The sequence below is a fragment of the Bos indicus x Bos taurus genome, chromosome 6 (assembly GCF_003369695.1).
Source record: "Bos indicus x Bos taurus breed Angus x Brahman F1 hybrid chromosome 6, Bos_hybrid_MaternalHap_v2.0, whole genome shotgun sequence".
NCBI classification, from domain to species: domain Eukaryota; kingdom Metazoa; phylum Chordata; class Mammalia; order Artiodactyla; family Bovidae; genus Bos; species Bos indicus x Bos taurus.
This window is the reverse complement of record NC_040081.1, coordinates 19,890,693-19,911,770: the sequence shown is the minus strand read 5'-3', so window position 1 is coordinate 19,911,770 and position 21,078 is coordinate 19,890,693. Positions and strand designations below refer to the sequence as shown.

The following is a 21,078-nucleotide window of genomic DNA, read 5'->3' as shown; positions in this document are numbered from 1 at the left end:
TGACCCCAGAGATGGCAGCCCACCAGGCTCCCCCGTCCCTGGGATTCTCCAGGCAAGAAAACTGGAGTGGGGTGCCAGTTCCTTCTCCAGTGCATGATAGTGAAAAGTGAAAGTGAAGTCGCTCAGTTGTGTCTAACTCTATGTGACCCCATGGACTGCAGCCTACCAGGCTCCTCCATCCATGGGATTTTCCAGGTGAGAGTACTGGAGTGGGGTGCCACTGCCTTCTCTGCTCTACTTCATTAGCCTTGACCAAATAAGGATGGGAAAGAATATGGAGAAAAGTTTAAAGAAAACGGGAATTTTAGTATCAGCTGCCTTATGACCACGTGCCTGTGTGCTCAGTTGCTCAGTCCTGACCGACTCCTTGCGATTCCATAGACTGTAGTTCACCAGACTCCTCTGTCCATGGGATTCTCCAGGTAAGAACACTGGAGTGGGTTGCCATTTCCTGCTCCAGGGCATCTTCCAACCCAAAGATAGTAACCACAAAACTATGCAAATTGAGTCTTCTCTCCTATAAAATATGCCTCCACCCTAGGCTCAAGTCGGAGAAGGCGATGGCATCCCACTCCAGTACTCTTGCCTGGAAAATCCCATGGACGGAGGAGCCTGGTAGGCTGCAGTCCATGGGGTCGCTAAGAGTCGGACACGACTGAGCGACTTCACTTTCACTTTTCACTTTCATGCTTTGGAGAAGGAAATGGCAACCCACTCCAGTGTTCTTGCCTGGAGAATCCCAGGGACAGAGGAGCCTGGTGGGCTGCTGTCTCTGGGGTCGCACAGAGTCGGACACGACTGAAGCGACTTAGCAGCAGCAGCAGCAGCAGCAGCAAGGCAAAGCCGACTTTAGAAAAAACAAAAAAAGGTACTATTCCCCTTGGGGCTCTCAGATCAGTGAGGGATGACAGCAACTCAACCAACCTCGCTGCTTCACATCCTAGCTAACCTGCACAGTGAAACATACAGGTGCAAAAAAAAAAAAAAAAAAATGAGACTAAGGGAGACCTGGGTCTTTCCCATTTTAGCTGGCCAGGTCAAGGTCCTAGGTCGCTTCGCCCTCTGGATTTGCTCAATTTGGGGAGGAGAAGGGGTTACTTCGGAACCAACGAGGTCCTTGATCGTGGATCACATTCAAGGTGCAAACTCGCAAGTATAAATTCAGGCTGCTGAGAGAGCCTTCATCAGAGCCCCGCCCCATAAAGAACGGCTGGACCAAGCATCTCCGAAGTCCCGCCTGCCTCTCCAATCGCCAGCGGCCCTAGCCGGAGGAGCTTTGTTACGCCCACCCGGAGGGCGGGCTGACCCAGGAACTCCATTCACCACAGTTGAATCCGGATCGCCGGCGGGGGCCGGGCTAACGGCTGCGGGCCAGGGCAGGTGACGCCGGTCCCGGCTCAGGGTGACCCAGCGCGGCCCCGCCTGTCGCCCTGCGTCTCTGCGCTCCGTGACTGGGGACCTGGCGGCTCCCTTCACAGGCAGCTCCCGCAGCTCGGCGCGGGCCCCCGCGTGAGGGAACGTGGCCTGGACCGCGCGGCGACCGCGCTGTGCCCGCCGGATGCAGGGATGGAGGCCATGCTCCCATCCCCAACCTCCGGTGCGACGCGCGGCGGGCCTCCCGCGAGCTACTTACTGAAAAAGAGGCGGTAATCGGGAGAGTGGGGCTGGCCGCGCTCCTCCGTGCGGTACAGGGCCATGGTCCGACGCGGCCCGGGCCCTGCGCTGGCTCCCCGCAGCAGGCGGGCGGAGGCAGCGGCGGCGGCGCCCACGGGCCAGGCCCAGCTGGTGCGCAGCAGTGGCAGCAGCGCGCGCATGGCGTAGACACTGGTTCGGCTTCGCGCGGGTGGTGCCGGGGGACCCGCCCGGCCGCGCGCCGGCGCCCCCTACCGCCCGGAGTGGGCACTCCCAGGCGGAGGTTTGGAACCCCGCCCCCGCCACGCTGGCGGTGGAGACTGCTCCTAGAAATTAGAGCGCCTGGCAAATTGGCAGGATTGCACAAGGGTACCCGCAGCGAGACCGAGGTTCAAGGCCCACCACCCTTGAGGAGCTCACTGCCACTTATTAATGTATACATGCATTCACTCGTTACTCACTCATCCAGACAGCATTTACTATCGTATTTATCATGCGTGTGTGCTAAGTCACTTCAGTCGTGTCCAACTCTTTGCGACCCCATGGACTGTAGCCTGCCAGGCTACACTGTCCATGGGATTTTCCAGGCAAGGATATTGGAGTGGGTTCCCGTTTCCTTCTCCAGGGGATCTTCCCGACAAGGATCGAACCTGTGTCTCTTATATCTCCTCCATTGGCAGGCAGGTTCTTTACCACTAGTGGCCACCCAGCCATAGTGACTAAATATTGACTGATTGCTCTGTCCCAAGCACCCTCTATATCCTGTCCAATGTAGGAGACAAGCATGCACACACATGAAAACATCACTGTGAGACATAATCAGGCCTCCTTATGAAGACTTGACATAACTTACAGACCCCCAAACGGTAACTTCCTCAAATGCCTTCTCCATGAAGCCCTTCCTACTTAATCCAAGTAGAGGTGATTCATCGTTCCTTTTTCTTACATTTTCTTTCCTACAGTGGCACCTGGTACTGTGCCTCCTATGTTTGTAAACTTACCATCTTCCCCATTTCATCGTGATCTGCGCACTGAATTGTCTACATGCCAAGCACTTAAGATTTGAGATTTAGTACTTTTGAAGAATGGAGCATCCAACATGCCTTGCATAGATAATGGCTCCTTTGTTGTTGAGTTAAATTGTTCTTGGAACTCCTTCTCTACCAAACCTCTGCCATGAGCATATGAAATTCTAAGCTTAAGAGCATATGAAATTATCAGCTTTCCAGAAAAATTTATGGAAATATCATCTACAGGTACCATCTCTTTTTCATATTCTTCCCTCATCTCAGTCCAGATGGGTTCCTTCCTCCACCTTCACCAGGTTATCAGTGACTCATTGAATATAAAGGTCAATTCCCATAATAAATCAGAATGAGAGAATCCAGAAGAGAACATTAAATAAGGTACTTTTCCATTAGAAATTAAAACTTTTAAAGAAAATTAAATACTTCAGTTATTTAGTCTATAAAAGTGTAACAAGAAGACTAGTAATTTTATGTTCAACATAAACATAATATTGAAACAATATTGTATATCAGCTATACCTCAATACATTTTTAGTTAAAAATAAAAAGAGAAGAGTAACAATTTTACAAGAGGCAAAAAAGTTCACTTACAATCTTTGCAAAAACTAAGTGAAATAGTTTTAATTAAAAGAGAAGCCATTTTAAAATAATAGTCTCTTAAACTACTATAATAAAAATTAGCTAATAAATGGAATGTTAAGTACAATGAATACATAAATTTATGAAAAATATAATTCTAACTTAAAATCCTGGCTCTCGCAAGATAAGACAAACATTTTTATGTATATTATGTTAATTACTAGTAATTAACTCAAAAGTACAGATCTGATTCAATTCAAACTAGTTAACCACTCTCTGTTCCATGGCTACAAACTACATCTTCTGGCTCTTAATGTTAGCAAGATAAAATAAGATGTTTAAAAACTGGTGCGAACAAGCTTTTACTCACAAAAATCTGAATGCAGAAATCCTACTAAGGTGACTCTATAGTCAGCATGTAGCTTAAATAGAGGGGATAATACTTACATCTGTCTAGCCAGTAGCCAGGATTTTGATCAACATCAGTATCTGGAGGTAAGTGATACAGGGCTCTCCTATATGAGGGAGCCACATTACTTCTATCCTGTTACACTGATGTGTTCCATCTCCAGTCCTAAGTTAACCCTTGTAGTTCAAAATGACTGCCACAGCTCCAAGCATCCCATCTTCATTCTACCTAGCAAGAAAGAAGAAAAAAAAAAGTAGGATGTGCTCTTTCCTTAACAACACATCCCAGATATTGCATATACCACATGTATTTGCATCCCATTGAGCAGCACCTAGTTGACTGCCCATCAGTTCAGTTCAGTTCAGTTCAGTCGCTCAGTCGTGTCCGACTCTTTGCGACCCCATGAATCACAGCACGCCAGGCCTCCTTGTCCATCACCATCTCCCGGAGTTCACTCAAACTCACGTCCATTGAGTCGGTGATGCACTGACTATAAACTAGAAGTCCTTTTTCTGGATGATCAAAAGCCCAGCTAAAAATTAGGAACCATACTACTATGGAAAAAAAGGAAATTGGAGAACAACCAGCAGCCTGCCATAAATGTCATTTTCTTTTCCTATAGTTCAATTTTCCTTAGGTCTATGAGAAGTTTTACATATTTCTACTCCAGCTGTGAACAAGGTTCACATTCTTGGGTACCTGAGTTCTTTTAGCATCTCCAATTACTATTTCATGACAGTTAAAATTAGGAGACTGATCTACCCAAGTTCCCAAAAAGATCTCTAGGAGATACTGTCAGTAGACAGACTCCCTACTTAGGTAGTAGATCCTAAAGTGTTTCTGTCAACAGTAGTTGCTTTGTAATGTGTCATCTTGATCAGGTGAAAAACTGTATGGTGGACTCTCTCCTTAAAAAAGAGGGAAATTTCTTTTATATCAGAGTGGTAGTATGATTTGATTGTTTCCTCATATAGAAAAAAAAAGTGTAATTGTTCCATCAATCTTTGAAGTTCAGATGTTTCAACGAGACAAAATCCTATTGAGATAAAGTTGTGAGCTATTTTCCAATGATCCAGATACTCTTAGAAGAAGATCAGACATTCCAGATGTGTGATTCTTAGACATTATTGTTCTGTGGCATTCAAAACAGTGACCTTTTTTTTTTAAATTGAGGTATAGTTGCCATACAGTGTTATATAACTTTCCGGTACAGCATAACGAGTCACAATGTTTAAAGGTTATGTTCCATTTGTAGTCATTATAAATTATTGGCTAGATACGCTGTGTTGTGCAATATATCCTTGAACCTTATTTTACAGTAGTAGTTTGTACCTCTAAACTCCCTGCCCCTTTGCTGCCATTCCTTCCTTCCCCCTCCCCATTGGTAACCACGTATTTGTTCTCTGTATCTGTGGGTCTGTTTCTTTTATGCTACATTCACTAGTTCGTTGTATTCTTTTAGGTTCTAAATATCATACAGTATTTGTCTTTGTCTGATTCATTTCACTTAGCATAATACCCTCAAGTCTACTCATGATGTTACAAATGACAAAATTTCATTCTTTTTTTACGACTGAATAGAATCAAACAATGGCTTTCTTTTGAAAATGGCAAAAAGAATTTTCCCCAGAGAATTCTTCCTTAAATTAACACCATAAAGTTTCCTAATACCAAAAACACCAAAAAGTCTCCTAGAAGCCCTACCCAAGAAAGTATTATCCTACGTCCTTCATTGCTCTCAAATTTCCCTTCAGATATTCATTTAGCTACAGAATCTGTTTTTTCCCCCAAATTATCTCAGTTTAAAAACTAATGTCATTTTGTATATGACACAAAGTATTTTTGCATTTTTAATATGCTCATGATATTTGAGTCTCTAATACTGTATCAGTCTGTGCCTACAACTCAATTCATTGTGATTCTCTGCAGGGGTCTCTACATACAGCTACCTCATAGATCACAAGCACTGGTGCCTGAGTATTTGAATATTGAAATATGTGTGATTTTATTACAAACTATTTTCCTTTACATCTTTTTTATATGAAAGTTGGGCATTACATTGACTTTTTAAAAAATTATCAGCATAGTAGGTTTTATTATCTATCAATTCCATTTCAAGAAAGTAAAGATGTTGCTACAAAAAGATTTCTTATTTAAAAGGAAGTTTAGTTTATCCATTCACCCATTAATAGTCATTTGGATTATTTCCATCTTTTGGCTGTTATATTACTGCTATAAATATTCATATGTAAGTTTCTGTGAAGACATGTTTTCATTTCTCCTGGGTCACAAGACAATTCTATTTTTAACTTTGAGAAACCACCAAACTGTTTTCCAAAGCAACTCTATCATTTTACATTCCCACAGCAATGTACAATTTTTCTACATCCTTGTCATAATTATTTCCTTCTTTAAAAATTATTATAGCCATCTTATTGGGCGTGTAGTGGTATCTCATTCTGGTTTTTATTTGTATTTCTTTAATGACCAATGAACATCTTTTCCTGTGTGGTTCTTTTTTGGGCTATTTGTATATCTTCTTTGGAAAAATGTCTGTTCAAGTTCATTACCCATTGTTTAATTAGATCATTTGTCTTTTTGTTGTTGAGTTGGATAAACAAGTTGAGGTATACACATACAATGGATATTATTCAGCCATAAAAAGGAATGAAGTTCTGAATCATTCTACAACTTGGATAGGCATCAAAATCATCAAGGTTAAGTGAAAGACATCAGGTACAAAAGGTCATGTGTTGTATGATTCCTTCCATATGATATACCCAGAATAGGCAAATCCTTAGAGATATTTTGAAAAAAAGATTAGTAGTTTTCAGGAGATGGGGAGAGGGAAGAACAAGGAGTGAATACTTAAAGGGTAAGTGGTGTTCTTCTGGGGTATTAAAAACATTTGAAGCTAGAGAGATGGTTGGTTGCACAATATTTTGAGTGCAGGAGATGCCACTGAATTGTATGCTTTAAAAAGGTTTACTATATAGTATGTGAATTTCACCTAAATTTTTAAAAAGGGAAAAAGTTAGGTCTAGGAAGTTTGAAATAAATGTTTTATAGATGCCTAATCATTATTGTTTCATATACCCCATTAGCTGCCTGTAAGGCCTGTAAAACTCCTCAAAACAGTGTTTCTAAATGTATAAAATAAAACACATAGCTAAAAAGTAGACCAGTTACACTGAAATGTATTTACAAAAATACTGAAAAAACATTGTGAACTAACAATAGACATGCTTCTTCACTGAAGCATTAAGTGAAATGGAATTAATAACTATCATAATTTTGAAGTAATGATGGGTATAAATGATCTTCAGAGATGTCTGCAATATCAGGAAAATAATTTAATAATTATGTACCATTTCTATTGGGAAAAAAAATCATAGATAGTACTAACACTACTATAGGGCTTGTTGCCTACATTAATAAAGGCTAAATTTTAATCAAAGTAAGAGAAAATGAAAGCATAATCCTTATTTTTAATCCAAGCTCACTGACCCCCAAAATTCTACCTCAGAATCCCCAAAGGCAAACATCTAGTTAGGGGAAGGGACATCTATTATTTCCCCTTTGATCTTAGGAGTAATTTGGTAGAAGTGATTAAGAAGAGCTGAATAGAAGAATACAGGACAAAGGAAAAAAGTATGTTGGTGAATTGGATTCCTCTTTAAGATCGCTAAAACTGAAGAGCAGATAAGACATCTGTGTGTCCTCTATTTTTTTTCTATCCTATTTTATAAAAGATGTTGATCCAAGATTTGATGAAACAAATGGACCAAGAAGCAAACTCACCCAGCAAGTAGAGACGTAATTGGTTGAAAGATAAGAAATTAGTTTTATTCCCCTTTGTCTGAAAAAAAAAAAAAAATGTTGTTAGCATGTGGAAATCCTTTTCTGAATGATTGTATATATGTGAAAATAAGTCCGTGTCCTGAGGCCATTATACCTCTTAAAAATAGAAGATAATCAAGTTGTTTTTAACTAAGTCCCAGTGATATGCAGAATATATTTGGTATTAAGCTTTTGGTTTTTCTGGCTATCTACTAAATTGGATGTAATAAAATTTATCCATCATACAAGAATCATATGTGATTTAACTACACATTGTTAAATGGCATGAAAAAAATAGAAAGTTTTGCTTGATTAAGTATTGTTATTGCTTCTAGGCTAAAATAATCATGAGAAATTTCAGCCTCAAATGACACATTATAAGTCCCTCATAATATTATAAATCTAGTAATCATAGTAATACTCTAATCCAATTCAGGGGTGAGCTGCTATATTGGTAATAATAGGTCCTGAACAAAATCTAATGAGACAACCCATTTTCTCTGTCCCTTTTCTAGCTTTTCCCTTTAGGCCTTGAGCTGTGGGAATTAATTCTGTTTTTAAATGGCTTAACCATAGAACTTGCTTTTTTCCCTCTTTTATACTGTTCTAATTACATGGAATAAAGATTTTCCAATTGAATTCAGAAGAACCCTGGGTTCTAAAGGCAGTTCTTTGAAATAAATTTAAAATAACCCATTGCAAAAAAATATGGACAGGATTAGTTTATATCAAACCTAATGCTCATACCACAAAAGAATCTCAGGGTCCAATAAAAGAATGCAGAATGGTTTCACAATTTCAGCTGGTGAAGCTTATATTAGAAACTCAGTACCTGGAAAGTTTTCCATATTTGAGAAAGTTTTTAGAAAGAGAACTCATCCTTTCCCTCCCTCCTTTTTTCATCCCTTCTTTCATTGAACTAATATTTAACTAAAGATGTTTCATGTGTCAGGAACTATGATAGTAACTGGATATAGAATGATGAAAAATAGACTTATTATCCATATGGTGTTTAGAATCTGATGAAGAATTTGGGCATAAACAAATAATCACATAAACTTCTTGATAGGATTAAAAGCTGAGGTAAGTGCTATGAAAGAAAAGATAGGAAGCTGTGACAGAAAATAAGAGGGAAACTTGAATGAGGTTGAAGAACAGAGAAGACCTCAGTAAGGATATGACATTGTAGTTGATACCTAAAGGAGAGGTAGGAGATAGTCAGGGTAAAATGATATAGGAAGAGAACGTGCAAAGGTCCTGAGGCAATATGTGCCTGAGAAATATTTTCTGAGAAAGCATTTGCCACGACATATGAAATATATATATTTTTGGCAGGCCAGATTCTCCAGGAAGCAGAACCTGAAGACAGAATATTTGTTAGGAAGTACTTTTGGATTAATCCCTGTGAATGCAGGGGAAGGATTTAGGATTTGGCCAAGGGATAAGTTCACTGCATCACAGAGCCAAAGAACAACTCTGGTTGACCACACAGGGAGTTCTAGAGGTAAAATGGCCTGTCAGGATCATATCCTATTGGGCCAGAATGGCTGGACCTTTAAACCTTTCTTTCATCATGTCAGTCTTTGGCTATCAGTCACTGTGGTGAGGATGTGACTTTGGGCTATGTGGCTTTTCACTTCTGACACCATCCCAGAAGAAGCTGATAGCTGAAGGCTCTCTGCTAATAGTACTCCCTGCAGCTGAGACAACAAGCTCCTCCTTGAAAGGGGGATCTGGGCGACACATGTCCGTATCCATCCCAATATTCAATATTATGACGCGCTTTTACAAATCAATACAAGACAAATAACCCAATAACCAACAGAAGACAAAAGTAGGCAATTCACAGAAAAATCACATTATCAACAAATGTATAAAACAAGCTCAACCCCATTGTTAGCAACAAGAAAAATGCAAAATAGGATAAGAAGCCTTTGTGTTTTGTTGTGCGTTGCATTGGAAAGAGTTTAATGATGATGAAACCAATAATAGATGAAGGTGTAGTTAGTTCCACTGCTGCTCATCCTGGGATTTCTAAACAAAGGTCTCTCTCAATGTGATACAGTTTCCTCCATGAAGGAGCAAGCAACTCTGTTAGATAGTATACCGGAGTTTTCAGGGACCAAGCTGAATTTCCACACTGGGTTAGGGGGTGGGCAGAAATTAAACTGTTAAATGGACTGATACATGTAACTGTCCCCACAGTCCACAGGAAAAGCAAGCAGAAAATTTTATAGGAGTTCATCGTAAAAGCATCTCTATTTCTAGCCTTATATTCTGAGGTTCAGCTATTTTGGGGTGAGATATTCTAATTTGTGCTTGCCTAAAAAAGAACTTACCTGTGTTTTTGTTGTTCAGTCGCTCAGTTGTGTCCAATTCTTTGAGACCTCATCGACTGCAGCATACCTAGCTTCCCTGTCTTTCACCATCTGCCTGTATTTCAGTTCAGTTCAGTTCAGTTGCTCAGTCGTGTCCGACTCTTTGCAACCCCATGAATCGCAGCACACCAGGCCTCCCTGTCCATCACCAACTCCCAGAGTTCACCCAAACTCATGTCCATCGAGTCGGTGATGCCATCAAGCCATCTCATCCTCTGTCGTCCCCTTCTCCTTCCCCCAATCTTTCCCAGCATCAGGATGTTTTCCAATGAGTCAACTCTTTGCATGAGGTGGCCAAAGTATTGGAGTTTCAGCTTCAACATCAGTCCTTCCAATGAACACCCAGGACTGATTTAGGACGGACTGGTTGGATCTCCTTGCAGTCCAAAGGACTCTCAAGAGTCTTCTCCAACAGCACAGTTCAAAAGCATCAATTCTTCGACACTCAGCTTTCTTCACAGTCCAACTCTCACATCCAAGGGGTCTGATTAAGAGGCTACTGAAAGACTCCAAGAAAGATCCAATGGGAGCAGCGGGAGTGGCAACAAAAATGGCAGGAAACGGGGGGCTTTCCTGTGGTCATGGAGTTAATAGGAAAGGTAGAAAAGCTGATATAGGAAAAAAATTCCAGGATGGAGGAGAAAGAATAAATTCAGCACACAGAAAGAACAGTCTGAGAGAAAGGAGGACAAAGATGACCGAAAGTGGAGGGGAAAAAAGGAACTAAGAACCATGGCACTGAGGAAGAATGAGTTAAGGGTAAAATGGAAAAAAAAAGTTAGGAAAGTGAGTGGAGCTATAATTTGGAGGGCAAAAAATAGGAGTAGTGGTGGTTTAGTCTCTAAGTCATGTCCGACTCTTGTGACCCCTTGTAGCCTGCCAGGCTCCTCTGTCCGTGGGATTCTCCATGCAAGAATACTGGAGTGGGTTGCCATTTCCTTCTACAGGGAATCTTCCCAACCCAGGAATCTAACCCAGATCTCCTGCATTGCAGGCGGATTCTTTACCGACTGAGCTACAAGTAGTGACCTGTATCTTTGAGCATCAGTTAAGAAAAGATAAAATGACTGTGCACTTTTTAAAAAACTAAATGTTATATCTTAAAAAAATTTTGGGGGGATTTTTTAAATAATTTTATTTTATTTTTAAACTTTACATCATTGTATTAGTTTTGCCAAATATCAAAATGAATCCGCCAAAGGTATACATGTGTTCCCCATCCTGAACCCTCCTCCTTCCTCCCTCCCCATACCATCCCTCTGGGTCGTCCCAGTGCACTAGCCCCAAGCATCCAGTATCGTGCATCGAACCTGGACTGGCAACTCGTTTCATACATGATATTTTACATGTTTCAATGCCATTCTCCCAGATCTTCCCACCCTCTCCCTCTCCCACAGAGTCCATAAGACTGTTCTATACATCAGTGTCTCTTTTGCTGTCTCGTACACAGGGTTATTGTTACCATCTTTCTAAATTCCATATATATGCGTTAGTATACTGTATTGGTGTTTTTCCTTCTGGCTTACTTCACTCTGTATAATAGGCTCCAGTTTCATCCACCTCATTAGGAAAACCAATATCTTCTATTATGTCTAAGCAGGTTTCAGTTTTTTCCTATTACTGAAAAATATCTCTTCTGTTACAAAATATATATCTGCTCAGTGGTACCTGGTGTAATACAGCACATTTGAACAGACATTTAGTTGAGGAAGATACTTCTGAAGCTAGTTTATTGTATATTTCTTACCTTCTAAGCTAGGTTCTAAAATATATTTTCTTCTCATAAAGACACTTAATATTGTATTCTTTAAGATAAAGAACTTTCCCACTGCAATCAAGATAAATAGTAATACCTCTAACACAAAGTAGAATTACTTAATTAACACAATTTTAATCAATAGGAGCTATAAATTTTGTGTTATAAGTTACCCTCAGCCCCATCTGGGTCTCAGGTTAGAAGCCCCTCAAGGAGAGATGGTCCTTGAGTTTAGGATCTGAACTCTCTAAGGATGTGGAGCAAGGCAGCAGCAATTATACATCCTATTCATGCTATGGAAATGAGCATCATTTATCAGAGCCATTCATGAATTCTACATTCCCCGGCCCTTTTCATATAAGACCAATCAGGGCTCATAACTTCCTGTCAGGCTAATGTAAAAAATATCCTCCTTCTCGGCTAGACCAGCCAGTGGTTCAATCAGCAATGGCCCGTGGGCTGTCTGAACTGTCTAGGACTGAGTTTGACCTTATCGAAGGAGAGGAAAGGGAAGTGGGGAAGTGAAGTTAAGTGGAGGCCTTTTCCATAAAGTCAAGCAGACCATAAGCCACCAAAAAAATCTCTGACTGCTGCTCACTACTTTCATGTTTGAGAAGAAATGAGTATGCAATGGTTTTTGGAGAACTTTTTAGGAGAGTATGCTATTAGCTAGACTGTTAGTCTGGTGCATGATTCTAGCATATTTACCTTTTAAAAGCTCTCACCCAATTTTACTATGTATACTTATAAAATATATCCATCCTATTATAACATATGTATAAATTATGTGGAATAAAATTTAATTATACAAAATTTTATTTTAAAATCTTTTTCTTAAAAAAACTTTATATGTGCAAATAATATCAAAATTACCTAAGTAGTCTCATGGGACTCTTCTTGGCTAAATTTGGTATCTTGGCTGAATTTGGTATCAGAGTGCTGTCCACTTTATCACAGATACATGAGGTTTCCCTAGAGAAAACTAACTATTACCATATGTCTTTAAGAAAGAAAATGCCAGTAACTGATTAGCCCCATTTGCTGAAATCATTTTCCTTTTTATTCATTTTTACTTCAGTGACTAAGAAATAATTTATTTTTTGTAAGTAGAAAAGAAAAACCCATATAAGTAGTACTTAAAAATAAATTCCCATTCACCATCTTTAAGAGCACAAAAAGGAAATAAACATATATAAATAAAAAATGACAAGGTAATTTAACCTTAAAGTGATGAATATGAGTAAACTAAGATGCCTTTTGAATAACTTTTGGAAATCTATAGCTGGTTCTTACCTGTAAATTCAGTTATTTTACTTAATTCCTATTAGCTTTCATTTTCAACTCATCTTCAATAAAAGAGAAATTTCTCCATCTTAAAAATGATGCTTGAGTCTTTCTCCAGATACTAGACAAGAGAGATGATGAGGAAGCATTTAATCCTACTTTTAAGCAAATATTCAAATTAACATTTTCCCTTATTTGCAGCCATCATACAGTTATTTCAATTTCCCTGCCTTTGCTTGAAATATTCTCTGTAATCTTTTCTTAGAAATATCATTCAGAACAGGTTACCAGCCAATTTAAAAATATTAGTCTCATCATATCATAATGGTATCTCATTTTAGACCCCAAAATGTTATTACTCAGTGAAATCATAAGTCCTTTCCCTGCTTCAAATAACTCTCAGCTCTTACAAAAGTCAAATTATTTAGGACAAAATAATTGTCTTTGTTGAGAATATTCCCAAGACAATGTTTTAGGCACTGACGAAAAAGGACAAGAATATCCATAGATAATTGTCCTTTCAGATTTTCAAAACATCTTCAAGTCTTTCATCTCATTAATTCTTTATGACTTTCTTTAGGCATTATTAATCCCATGTAGAGGAAGAAACTGAATTCTGAAGAAGCCACTCAATCACTCATTTGATAAATATTACGTGATGTATATTACTGACCAACACTGGTAGATGAGAGAATATGTCTAAAGTTACACATTCATTGTTGTGGTTGTCGTTCAGTTGCCCAGTCATATCCATTGTGACCCCATGAACTGCAGCATGCCAGACCTCCCTGTCCCTCACCATCTCCCAGAGTTTTCCCAAGTTCATGTCCATTGCATCGATGATGCCCTCCAGCCGTCTCCTCTGACGTCCTCTTCTTCTGCCCTCAATCTTTCCCAGCGTCAGGGACTTTTCCAGTGAGTCAGCTGTTTGCATCAGATGACCAAAATACTGGAGCTTCAGCTTCAGCATCAGTTCTTCCAGTGAATATTCAGGGTTGATTTCCCTTAAGATTGACTGGCTTGATCTCCTTGCTGTTCAAGGGACTTTCAGGAGTCTTCTCCAGCATCACAGTTTGAAGGCATCGATTCTTTGGTATTCTGCCTTCTTTATGGTGCAGCTCTCACAACCATATGTGACCACTGGGAAGACCATAGCCTTGACTACACAGACCTTTGTTGGCAGAGTAATGTCTCTGTTTTTCAACATTCTGTCTAGGTTTGTCATTGCTTTCCTGCAAGAAAGCCATTGTCTTCTGATTTCATGGCTGCAGTCACCATCCACAGTGATTTTGGAGCCCAGGAAGAGGAAATCTGTTTCTACTTATACCCTTTCCCCTTCCATTTGCCATGCAGTAATAGGGCCACATGCCATGATCTTAGTTTTTTTAAGTTAGTCTTCAGGTGGCTCTTTCACTCTCCCCCTTCACCCTTATCAAGAGGCTTTTTAGTTCCTCTTCGCTTTCTGCCCTTAGAGTGGTGGTATCTGCATATCTGAGGCTGTTGTTTCTCCCACCTGTCTTGATTCCAGCTTGTGACTCATCCAGCCCAGACTTTCTCATGATATGCTCAACCTACAGGTTAAACAAACATGGTGACAACAGACAGGCCTGTCGTGCTCCTTTCTCAATTTTGAACCAATCATTTGTTCCATACAGGGTTCTAACTGTTGCTTCTTGACCCACAAACAGGTAAAACGGTCAGGCAGTCCCATCTCTCTAAGAGCTTTCCACAGTTTGTCATGATCCACACAGTCAAAGGCTTTAGAGTGAAACAGAGATAGATGCTTTTCTGAAATTCCCTTGCTTTCTCTATAATCCAGCAAATGTTGGCAATTTGATCTCTAGTTTCTCTTTCTTTGGGCTTTCCTTGTGGCTCAGCTGGTAAAGAATCCACTTGCAATGCAGGAGACCTGGGTTCGATCTCTGGGTTGGAAAGATCCCCTGGAGAAGGGAAACGCTACCCACTCCAGTATTTTGGCCTAGAGAATTCCATGGACTGTATAGTCCATGGGGTTGCAAAGAGTCGGACACGAATGAGCGACTTTCACTTCACTTCACTTCCTCTTCCTTTTCTAAACCCAGCTTGGACATCTGGAAGTTCTTAGTTCCCATAATGCTGAAGCCTAGAATGCAAGATTTTAAGCATGACCTCACTAGCATGGGAGATGAGTGCAGTTGTCCAATGGTTAGCACATTCTTTGGTACTACCCTTCTTAGGAATTGGGATGAGGATTGACCTTTTCCAGTTTTGTGGCCACTGCTGGGTCTTCCAGATTTGCTGACATAATGATGCAAAACCTTGATGGCATCTTCCTTTAGGGATTCAAATAGTTCTGCTGGATTTCATTGTATTCACTAACTTTATTAACAGCAGTGCTTCTTAAGGTCCACTTGACTTCCCACTCCAGAATGTCGGGCTCTAGGTGACTAACCACACCGTTGTAGTGATCCAGTTCATTAAGATCTTTTTTTATACAGTTCTTCCATGTTTTCTTTCCATCTCATCTTGATCCCTTCAGCATCTGCTAAGTCTCTACGATTTTATTCCTCTATTGTGCCCATCTTTGGGTGGAATGCTCCTTTGATGTTTGCTAAGAGCAAATATTAGACTTGGAAGGCAGTGTAACTTCCCTTTTGCCACTGTATTTTATTAGTTACAATTACATCACGGCTGGTCCATATTCAAAAGAAGGATAATGCTCTATTTCAACTTCATTTCTTGACAGGGAAGTAGGAAGCTTCTAGAGCATGTGGGGTAAGAGATGTTGGTGATTTTTATATTTTGGAATATGTTATCTGCCACAGGCATTATGATAAAGCAGAAAATTGGACTTCTGTTGTAGTTCTTGCTTGTCACTTGCTATGAATGTGTATCCACTTCTGCAATGGATACACATTCATAGTAATGTGTATCGTAGCTTGGTACCCGCCTGTCAAGAAGTGAAGTTGAAATAGAGGATTATCTTTCCTTTGAATGTGGACCAGCTGTGATGTAGTTGTAACTACTAGAAAACAGTGGCAAAACTGAAATTATTTTGCCTTTCAGTGATAACTTCATGAGCTAGAATATTTGTTCTTCAAGGCTTTTATTTAAAGTAAGCAGTCCACGATGCCTGAGACTATGCTATAAGGAACCCAAACTAACTCTTGTAGAAAGACTCCATGGTCAGGCCATGAGGGCAAGATATCCAGCTAGCTGCCATCAGCTTCATCACTCCCTCTGTCCAACCCTAGTCATCATATGACTGCAACTGCACAGGACTCCTTGAGCCGGAATCATTCAGGTGAGCCTTTTCTGAGTTCCTGATCCAGAGTAATAGTTAACCAGAATACTATCACTTGAAAATCCAAAATAGTTGTGTTAACTGTCTGCATGGTAGATTGCATGAAATCTTCCAAACTCTTTACCCTCCTCTGTGTCCATGCCATCTCCCATGTGTCTTTGCAGTTTTCTCGAGGCAGACTATATTTGACCACTCCTTGATGGTGGGTTCAGCTACATCAGCATCTCCAACCTTTTTGGCACCGAGGACCAGTTTCATGGAAGACAATTTTTCCATGAACTGGTTGGGGACGGGGTGGTTTCAGGATTATTGAAGCACATCACATTTATTGTGCATTTTATTTCTATTTTTATTACTTCAGCTCCACCTCAGATCATCAGGCATTAGATCTTGAAGGTCAGAAATCCCTGAGTCACATGACTTCTTTTGGTTGAAAGGATATTAACAGATGTAACACAAATAGAGGCATACAATGAGATTTTGTGTCTTGTTTGCTTATTGTGTCTCTTTCGTGTCCATGAGATGACTATCCTTTGGTTACAACCAGTCCACTGGTCCAAGGAAAATGAGTGAATGTGGACTGAAGCTAACCCAACTGAGCTGACCCTAGATCAGCTGGCCCTCTGCCTACCTGCAGAAGCATGAAAAATAAGGTACTGTTGTTTTAAGTCATGGAGTTTTGGGGTGATTTGTTTTGCAGTGATGGTTAACTGATACACCAACCTTCTTTGGAAAATGTATATCCTTTTAAGACAAACAAGAAAGATACATATTAATATGTGCCTATTCTAATTTGTTCTTTAAAAAACCAACCTTCTGAGACCCACTTCTAAAACAGTCTTGTGTTTTAGGAGAAGATAAACATGGGCTCATGACTCAAGCAGGCCAATCAGAGTCCTTCTCTGAAATTGTTAAAACGGGAGCAGTAAGTAAAGTAAGTAAATTGAGTTAGACAAGGTAGGAGAAGACAGTGGCAACCCACTCCAGTACTCTTGCCTGGCAAATCCCATGGACGGAGGAGCCTGGTAGGCTGCAATCCATGGGGTCGCTAGGAGTTGGACACAACTGAGTGACTTTACTTTCACTTTTCACTTTCATGCATTGGAGAAGGAAATGGCAACTCACTCCAGTGTTCTTGCCTGGAGAATCCCAGGGATGGGGGAGCCTGGTGGGCTTCAGTCTCTGGGGTCGCACAGAGTCAGACACGACTGAAGTGACTCAGCAGCAGCAGCAGCAGCAGACAAGGCTGTGGTCCGTGTGATCAGATTGGCTAGCTTTCTGTGATTATGGTTTCAGTGTGTCTGCCCTCTGATGCCCTCTCACAACACCTACTGTCTTACTTAGGTTTCTCTTACCTTGAACGTGGGGTATCTCTTCACGGCTGCTCCAGCAAAGCGCAGCTACTGCTCCTTACCTTGGACGAGGGGTATCTCCTCATGGCCACCCCTTTTGACCTTGAAGATGGAGTAGCTCCTCTCGGCCCTCCTGTGCCCTCGAAGCCACCACTCCTTGGATGTGGGGTTGCTCCTCTCGGCCACTGCCCCTGACCTCGGGCGTGGGGTAGCTCCTCTCCACCGCTCCTGTGCGGAGGCAGCCTGGCACTCTCAGTCACTGCCCCTGACCTTGGATGAGGAGTAGCTCCTCTTGGCCACACTTCTGCGTGGTCCATCGCAGCCGGTGCATAATGCTCAAAATTCTCCAAGCCAGGCTTCAGCAGTACGTGAACCGTGAACTTCCAGATGTTCAAGCTTTAGTTTTAGAAAAGGCAGAGGAACCAGAGATCAAATTGCCAACATCCGCTGGATCATGGAAAAAGCAAGAGTTCCAGAAAAACATCTACTTCTGCTTTATTGACTATGCAAAAGCCTTTGACTGTGTGGATCACAATAAACTGTGGAAAATTCTTCAAGAGATGGGAATACCAGACCACCTGGCCTGCCTCTTGAGAAACCTATATGCAGGTCAGGAAGCAACAGTTAGAACTGGACATGGAACAACAAACTGGTTACAAATAGAAAAAGGAGTTCGTCAAGGCTGTATATTGTCACTCTGCTTATTTAACTTATACGCAGAGTACATCATGAGAAATGCTGGGCTGGAAGAAGCACAAGCTGGAATCAAGATTGCCGGGAGAAATATCATTAACCTCAAATATGCAGATGACACCACCCTTATGGCAGAAAGTGAAGAGGAACTCAAAAGCCTCTTGATGAAAGTGAAAGAGGAGAGTAAAAAAGTTGGCTTAAAGCTCAACATTCAGAAAACGAAGATCATGGCATCCGGTCCCATCACTTCATGGGAAATAGATGGGGAAACAGTGGAAACAGTGTCAGACTTTATTTTTCTGGGCTCCAAGATCACTGCAGGTGGTGATTGCAGCCATGAAATTAAAAGATGCTTACTCCTTGGAAGGAAAGTTATGACCAACCTAGATAGCACATTGAAAAGCAGAGATATACTTTGCCAACAAAGGTCTGTCTAGTCAAGGCTATGGCTTTCCCAGTGGTAATGTATGGATGTGAGAATTGGACTGTGAAGAAAGCTGAGCACCGAAGAATTGATGCTTTTGAACTGTGGTGTTGGAGAAGACTCTTGAGAGTCCCTTGGACTGCAACCAGATCCAACCAGTCCATCCTAAAGGAGATCAGTCCTGGATGTTCACTGGAAGGACTGATGCTGAAGCTGAAACTCCCGTACTTTGGCCATCTCATGCAAAGAGTTGACATTGGAAAATACTCTGATGCTGGAAGGGATTGGGGGCAGGAGGAGAAGGATGGGATGGCTGGATGGCATCACCGACTCGATGGACATGAGTTTGAGTGAACTCTGGGAGTTGGTGATGGACAGGGAGGCCTGGTGTGCTGTGATTCATGGGGTCGCAAAGAGTTGGATACAACTGAGCAACTGAACTGAAGTAATAAATATATGAGTACACAGCCATATCCCTTCATACGGCACAATATGAAGAAACATGTCTGCAACAGTGAATAAAAGAAACATCAAGAGGCAGAAATCAGTCTTTATGGCATTTGAATCCTTCATTCTAGTTATTGAAATTCCTAGAGTTGGTCTAATCCCTGCCTTTCTAAAAGGTTCAATCTTGTATTGGGCCTGGGAGTTTCATTGGTACCTTGCCATTACATCCTCTTTATTACTCTAGTTTTAGTTACATTTCTGTCGCTTGCAATAAGTAGCTGTCATTGATTCAAACAAGCAGTATGAGGGTTCAGAGTGTTCACAAGCCCAAACTCTGTCCCCTGTCACACTTCTATTAGCCTCAGTGAAATCAGGAATCATGCCCACATATCTAACCACCTGCACTGTCTAATCTAACATGAATCCTAAGGCCTCTTGTCTATAATCAGCTCCTTATCTCAGAAATGGGAATGATTTGCCTTCTGAGTTGCTTTTCCCTGGATAGTGCTGAACTCATTCTTCATTTCAACCCTTTCACCACTTCGTTGTTTCGGGACTTTAATTATTTCAAAGAGTTCTCAAGATGATGTGTAGTTTTCCAAAAGCTTATGTTCACTGTGGTCCAAATTTTTGTGTCTCCGCTAAATTCGTATGTTGAAAACCTAATGCCTGGTATCATCATATTAGGAAATGGGGCCTTTGGGAGGTGATTAGGTCATGAGTGTGAAGCCCTCATGAATGGGGCTAATAAAATGACTCTGGAGAGCTCCCTGTCCCCTGCAACCACGTGAAGACACAGTAAGAAGCCACTGGCTATGAACCAGGAAGAGGACCCTCATTTGCTGTGCCTTGATCTTGGACTTCCCCACCTCCAGAACTATGAGAGACAAATGTCTGTTGTTTATCAGCCACCCAGGCTGCGGTATTTTGCTACACAACCCAAACAGACTAAGACACCAATCATCACCAAAAACACAACTAATAGATAAGCATTTATCTCCTCAAAGATCTGAGCAATTGTTTGATTTTTGTTTCTCAGCCAGGAGTGCCTTGGGAAGAAAATAAATGTTTATATTCTCTTTCCAGAGCCCCAAGCCTGTCTGAGGAACCCACTGACCAAGGATAAAGGAAATCATTTGTCCTCAGTCTCTGCAACTCTACTTGTAGGGCATTTGACTTATTTTGTAGAAAGGGGTGGAGGATGAAGGAGGTAGAGACAGAGAATTACATCTGTATCAGATTTAGTTCCCCAAATAGGAACTGGTTGGTGCCTTCCAACAACTCTTTTTTATTTTTTTCCAATCTGAAAGATGGGGATGTTATCTCCCTTATTGATTTCTACTAATCAGGAAAATTCTGGAGGCAGGGAGAGGAAGGTACCAATATTTATTAACATTAGGTCTCTTCATTCTGGCTACTTAGGGCTGAGTAAGTAGCCATAATTCATGAGTGATCAATAACATTGCTCCAAAGGAGACTGATTTTTCAAACTATGTTCCATAAAGCCTTGTTTTATATTTCTCGGCAGAAGTCTCTCAACTTTTTACACATTTATAATGGTCTTTTTTCCATTCTGTTGATGTGCGATCAAGAAACTGATGTGCATCTTTCAGCATCTCCCCACATTACTGAAAATCAGCCTCTTTGTTGTAGGGCTTACTATCCCCAGAGGAGACATTGAATTTAATGTTTTAAAACCATATATGGTTCTTAATGTCAAAAGAAGCCCAAAGGAGAAAAAGCAGGGGTGTCTATGGCTTGTTTCAGAGTCAATAGTAAGAGCTTACAGTTAACGGTGTCGGATCTGTGATCTCCAAAGAAGATTTAATTTCGGGACCAGGGATCAGGATTGATCACTCAAGAGCTTTTGTAGAGCAGAGTTTTATTAAAGTATAAAAAGGACAGAGAAAGATTCTGACGTATACATCAGAAGGGGGACGGAGAGTGTCCCCCTGCTAGTCTTTAGCAAGCTG

At 41.0% G+C, this 21,078-nt stretch overlaps 1 protein-coding gene and 1 long non-coding RNA gene across 4 annotated transcripts in view; one reads left to right on the top strand and one right to left on the bottom strand.

The window, feature by feature from the left end:
• Positions 1-1,834, bottom strand: part of PPA2 (pyrophosphatase (inorganic) 2) — a 98,134-nt gene extending 96,300 nt beyond the window's left edge. For 2 of the 3 annotated variants that reach the window (XM_027543912.1, XM_027543914.1), the window contains exon 1: positions 1,634-1,829. In XM_027543912.1, the coding sequence (XP_027399713.1) occupies positions 1,634-1,814 (181 nt within the window). In that variant the 5' untranslated portion in view covers positions 1,815-1,829. Of the gene's footprint in view, positions 1-1,633 lie in introns of all 3 variants that reach the window. The other variant, XM_027543913.1, reaches the window with a different exon arrangement.
• The window catches only part of LOC113894064, a 32,915-nt gene continuing 12,674 nt past the window's right edge, over positions 838-21,078 (top strand). Inside the window, exon 1 of the long non-coding RNA XR_003511453.1 lies at positions 838-1,597. This is a non-coding gene — a long non-coding RNA (uncharacterized LOC113894064). The remainder of the gene's footprint in view (positions 1,598-21,078) is intronic.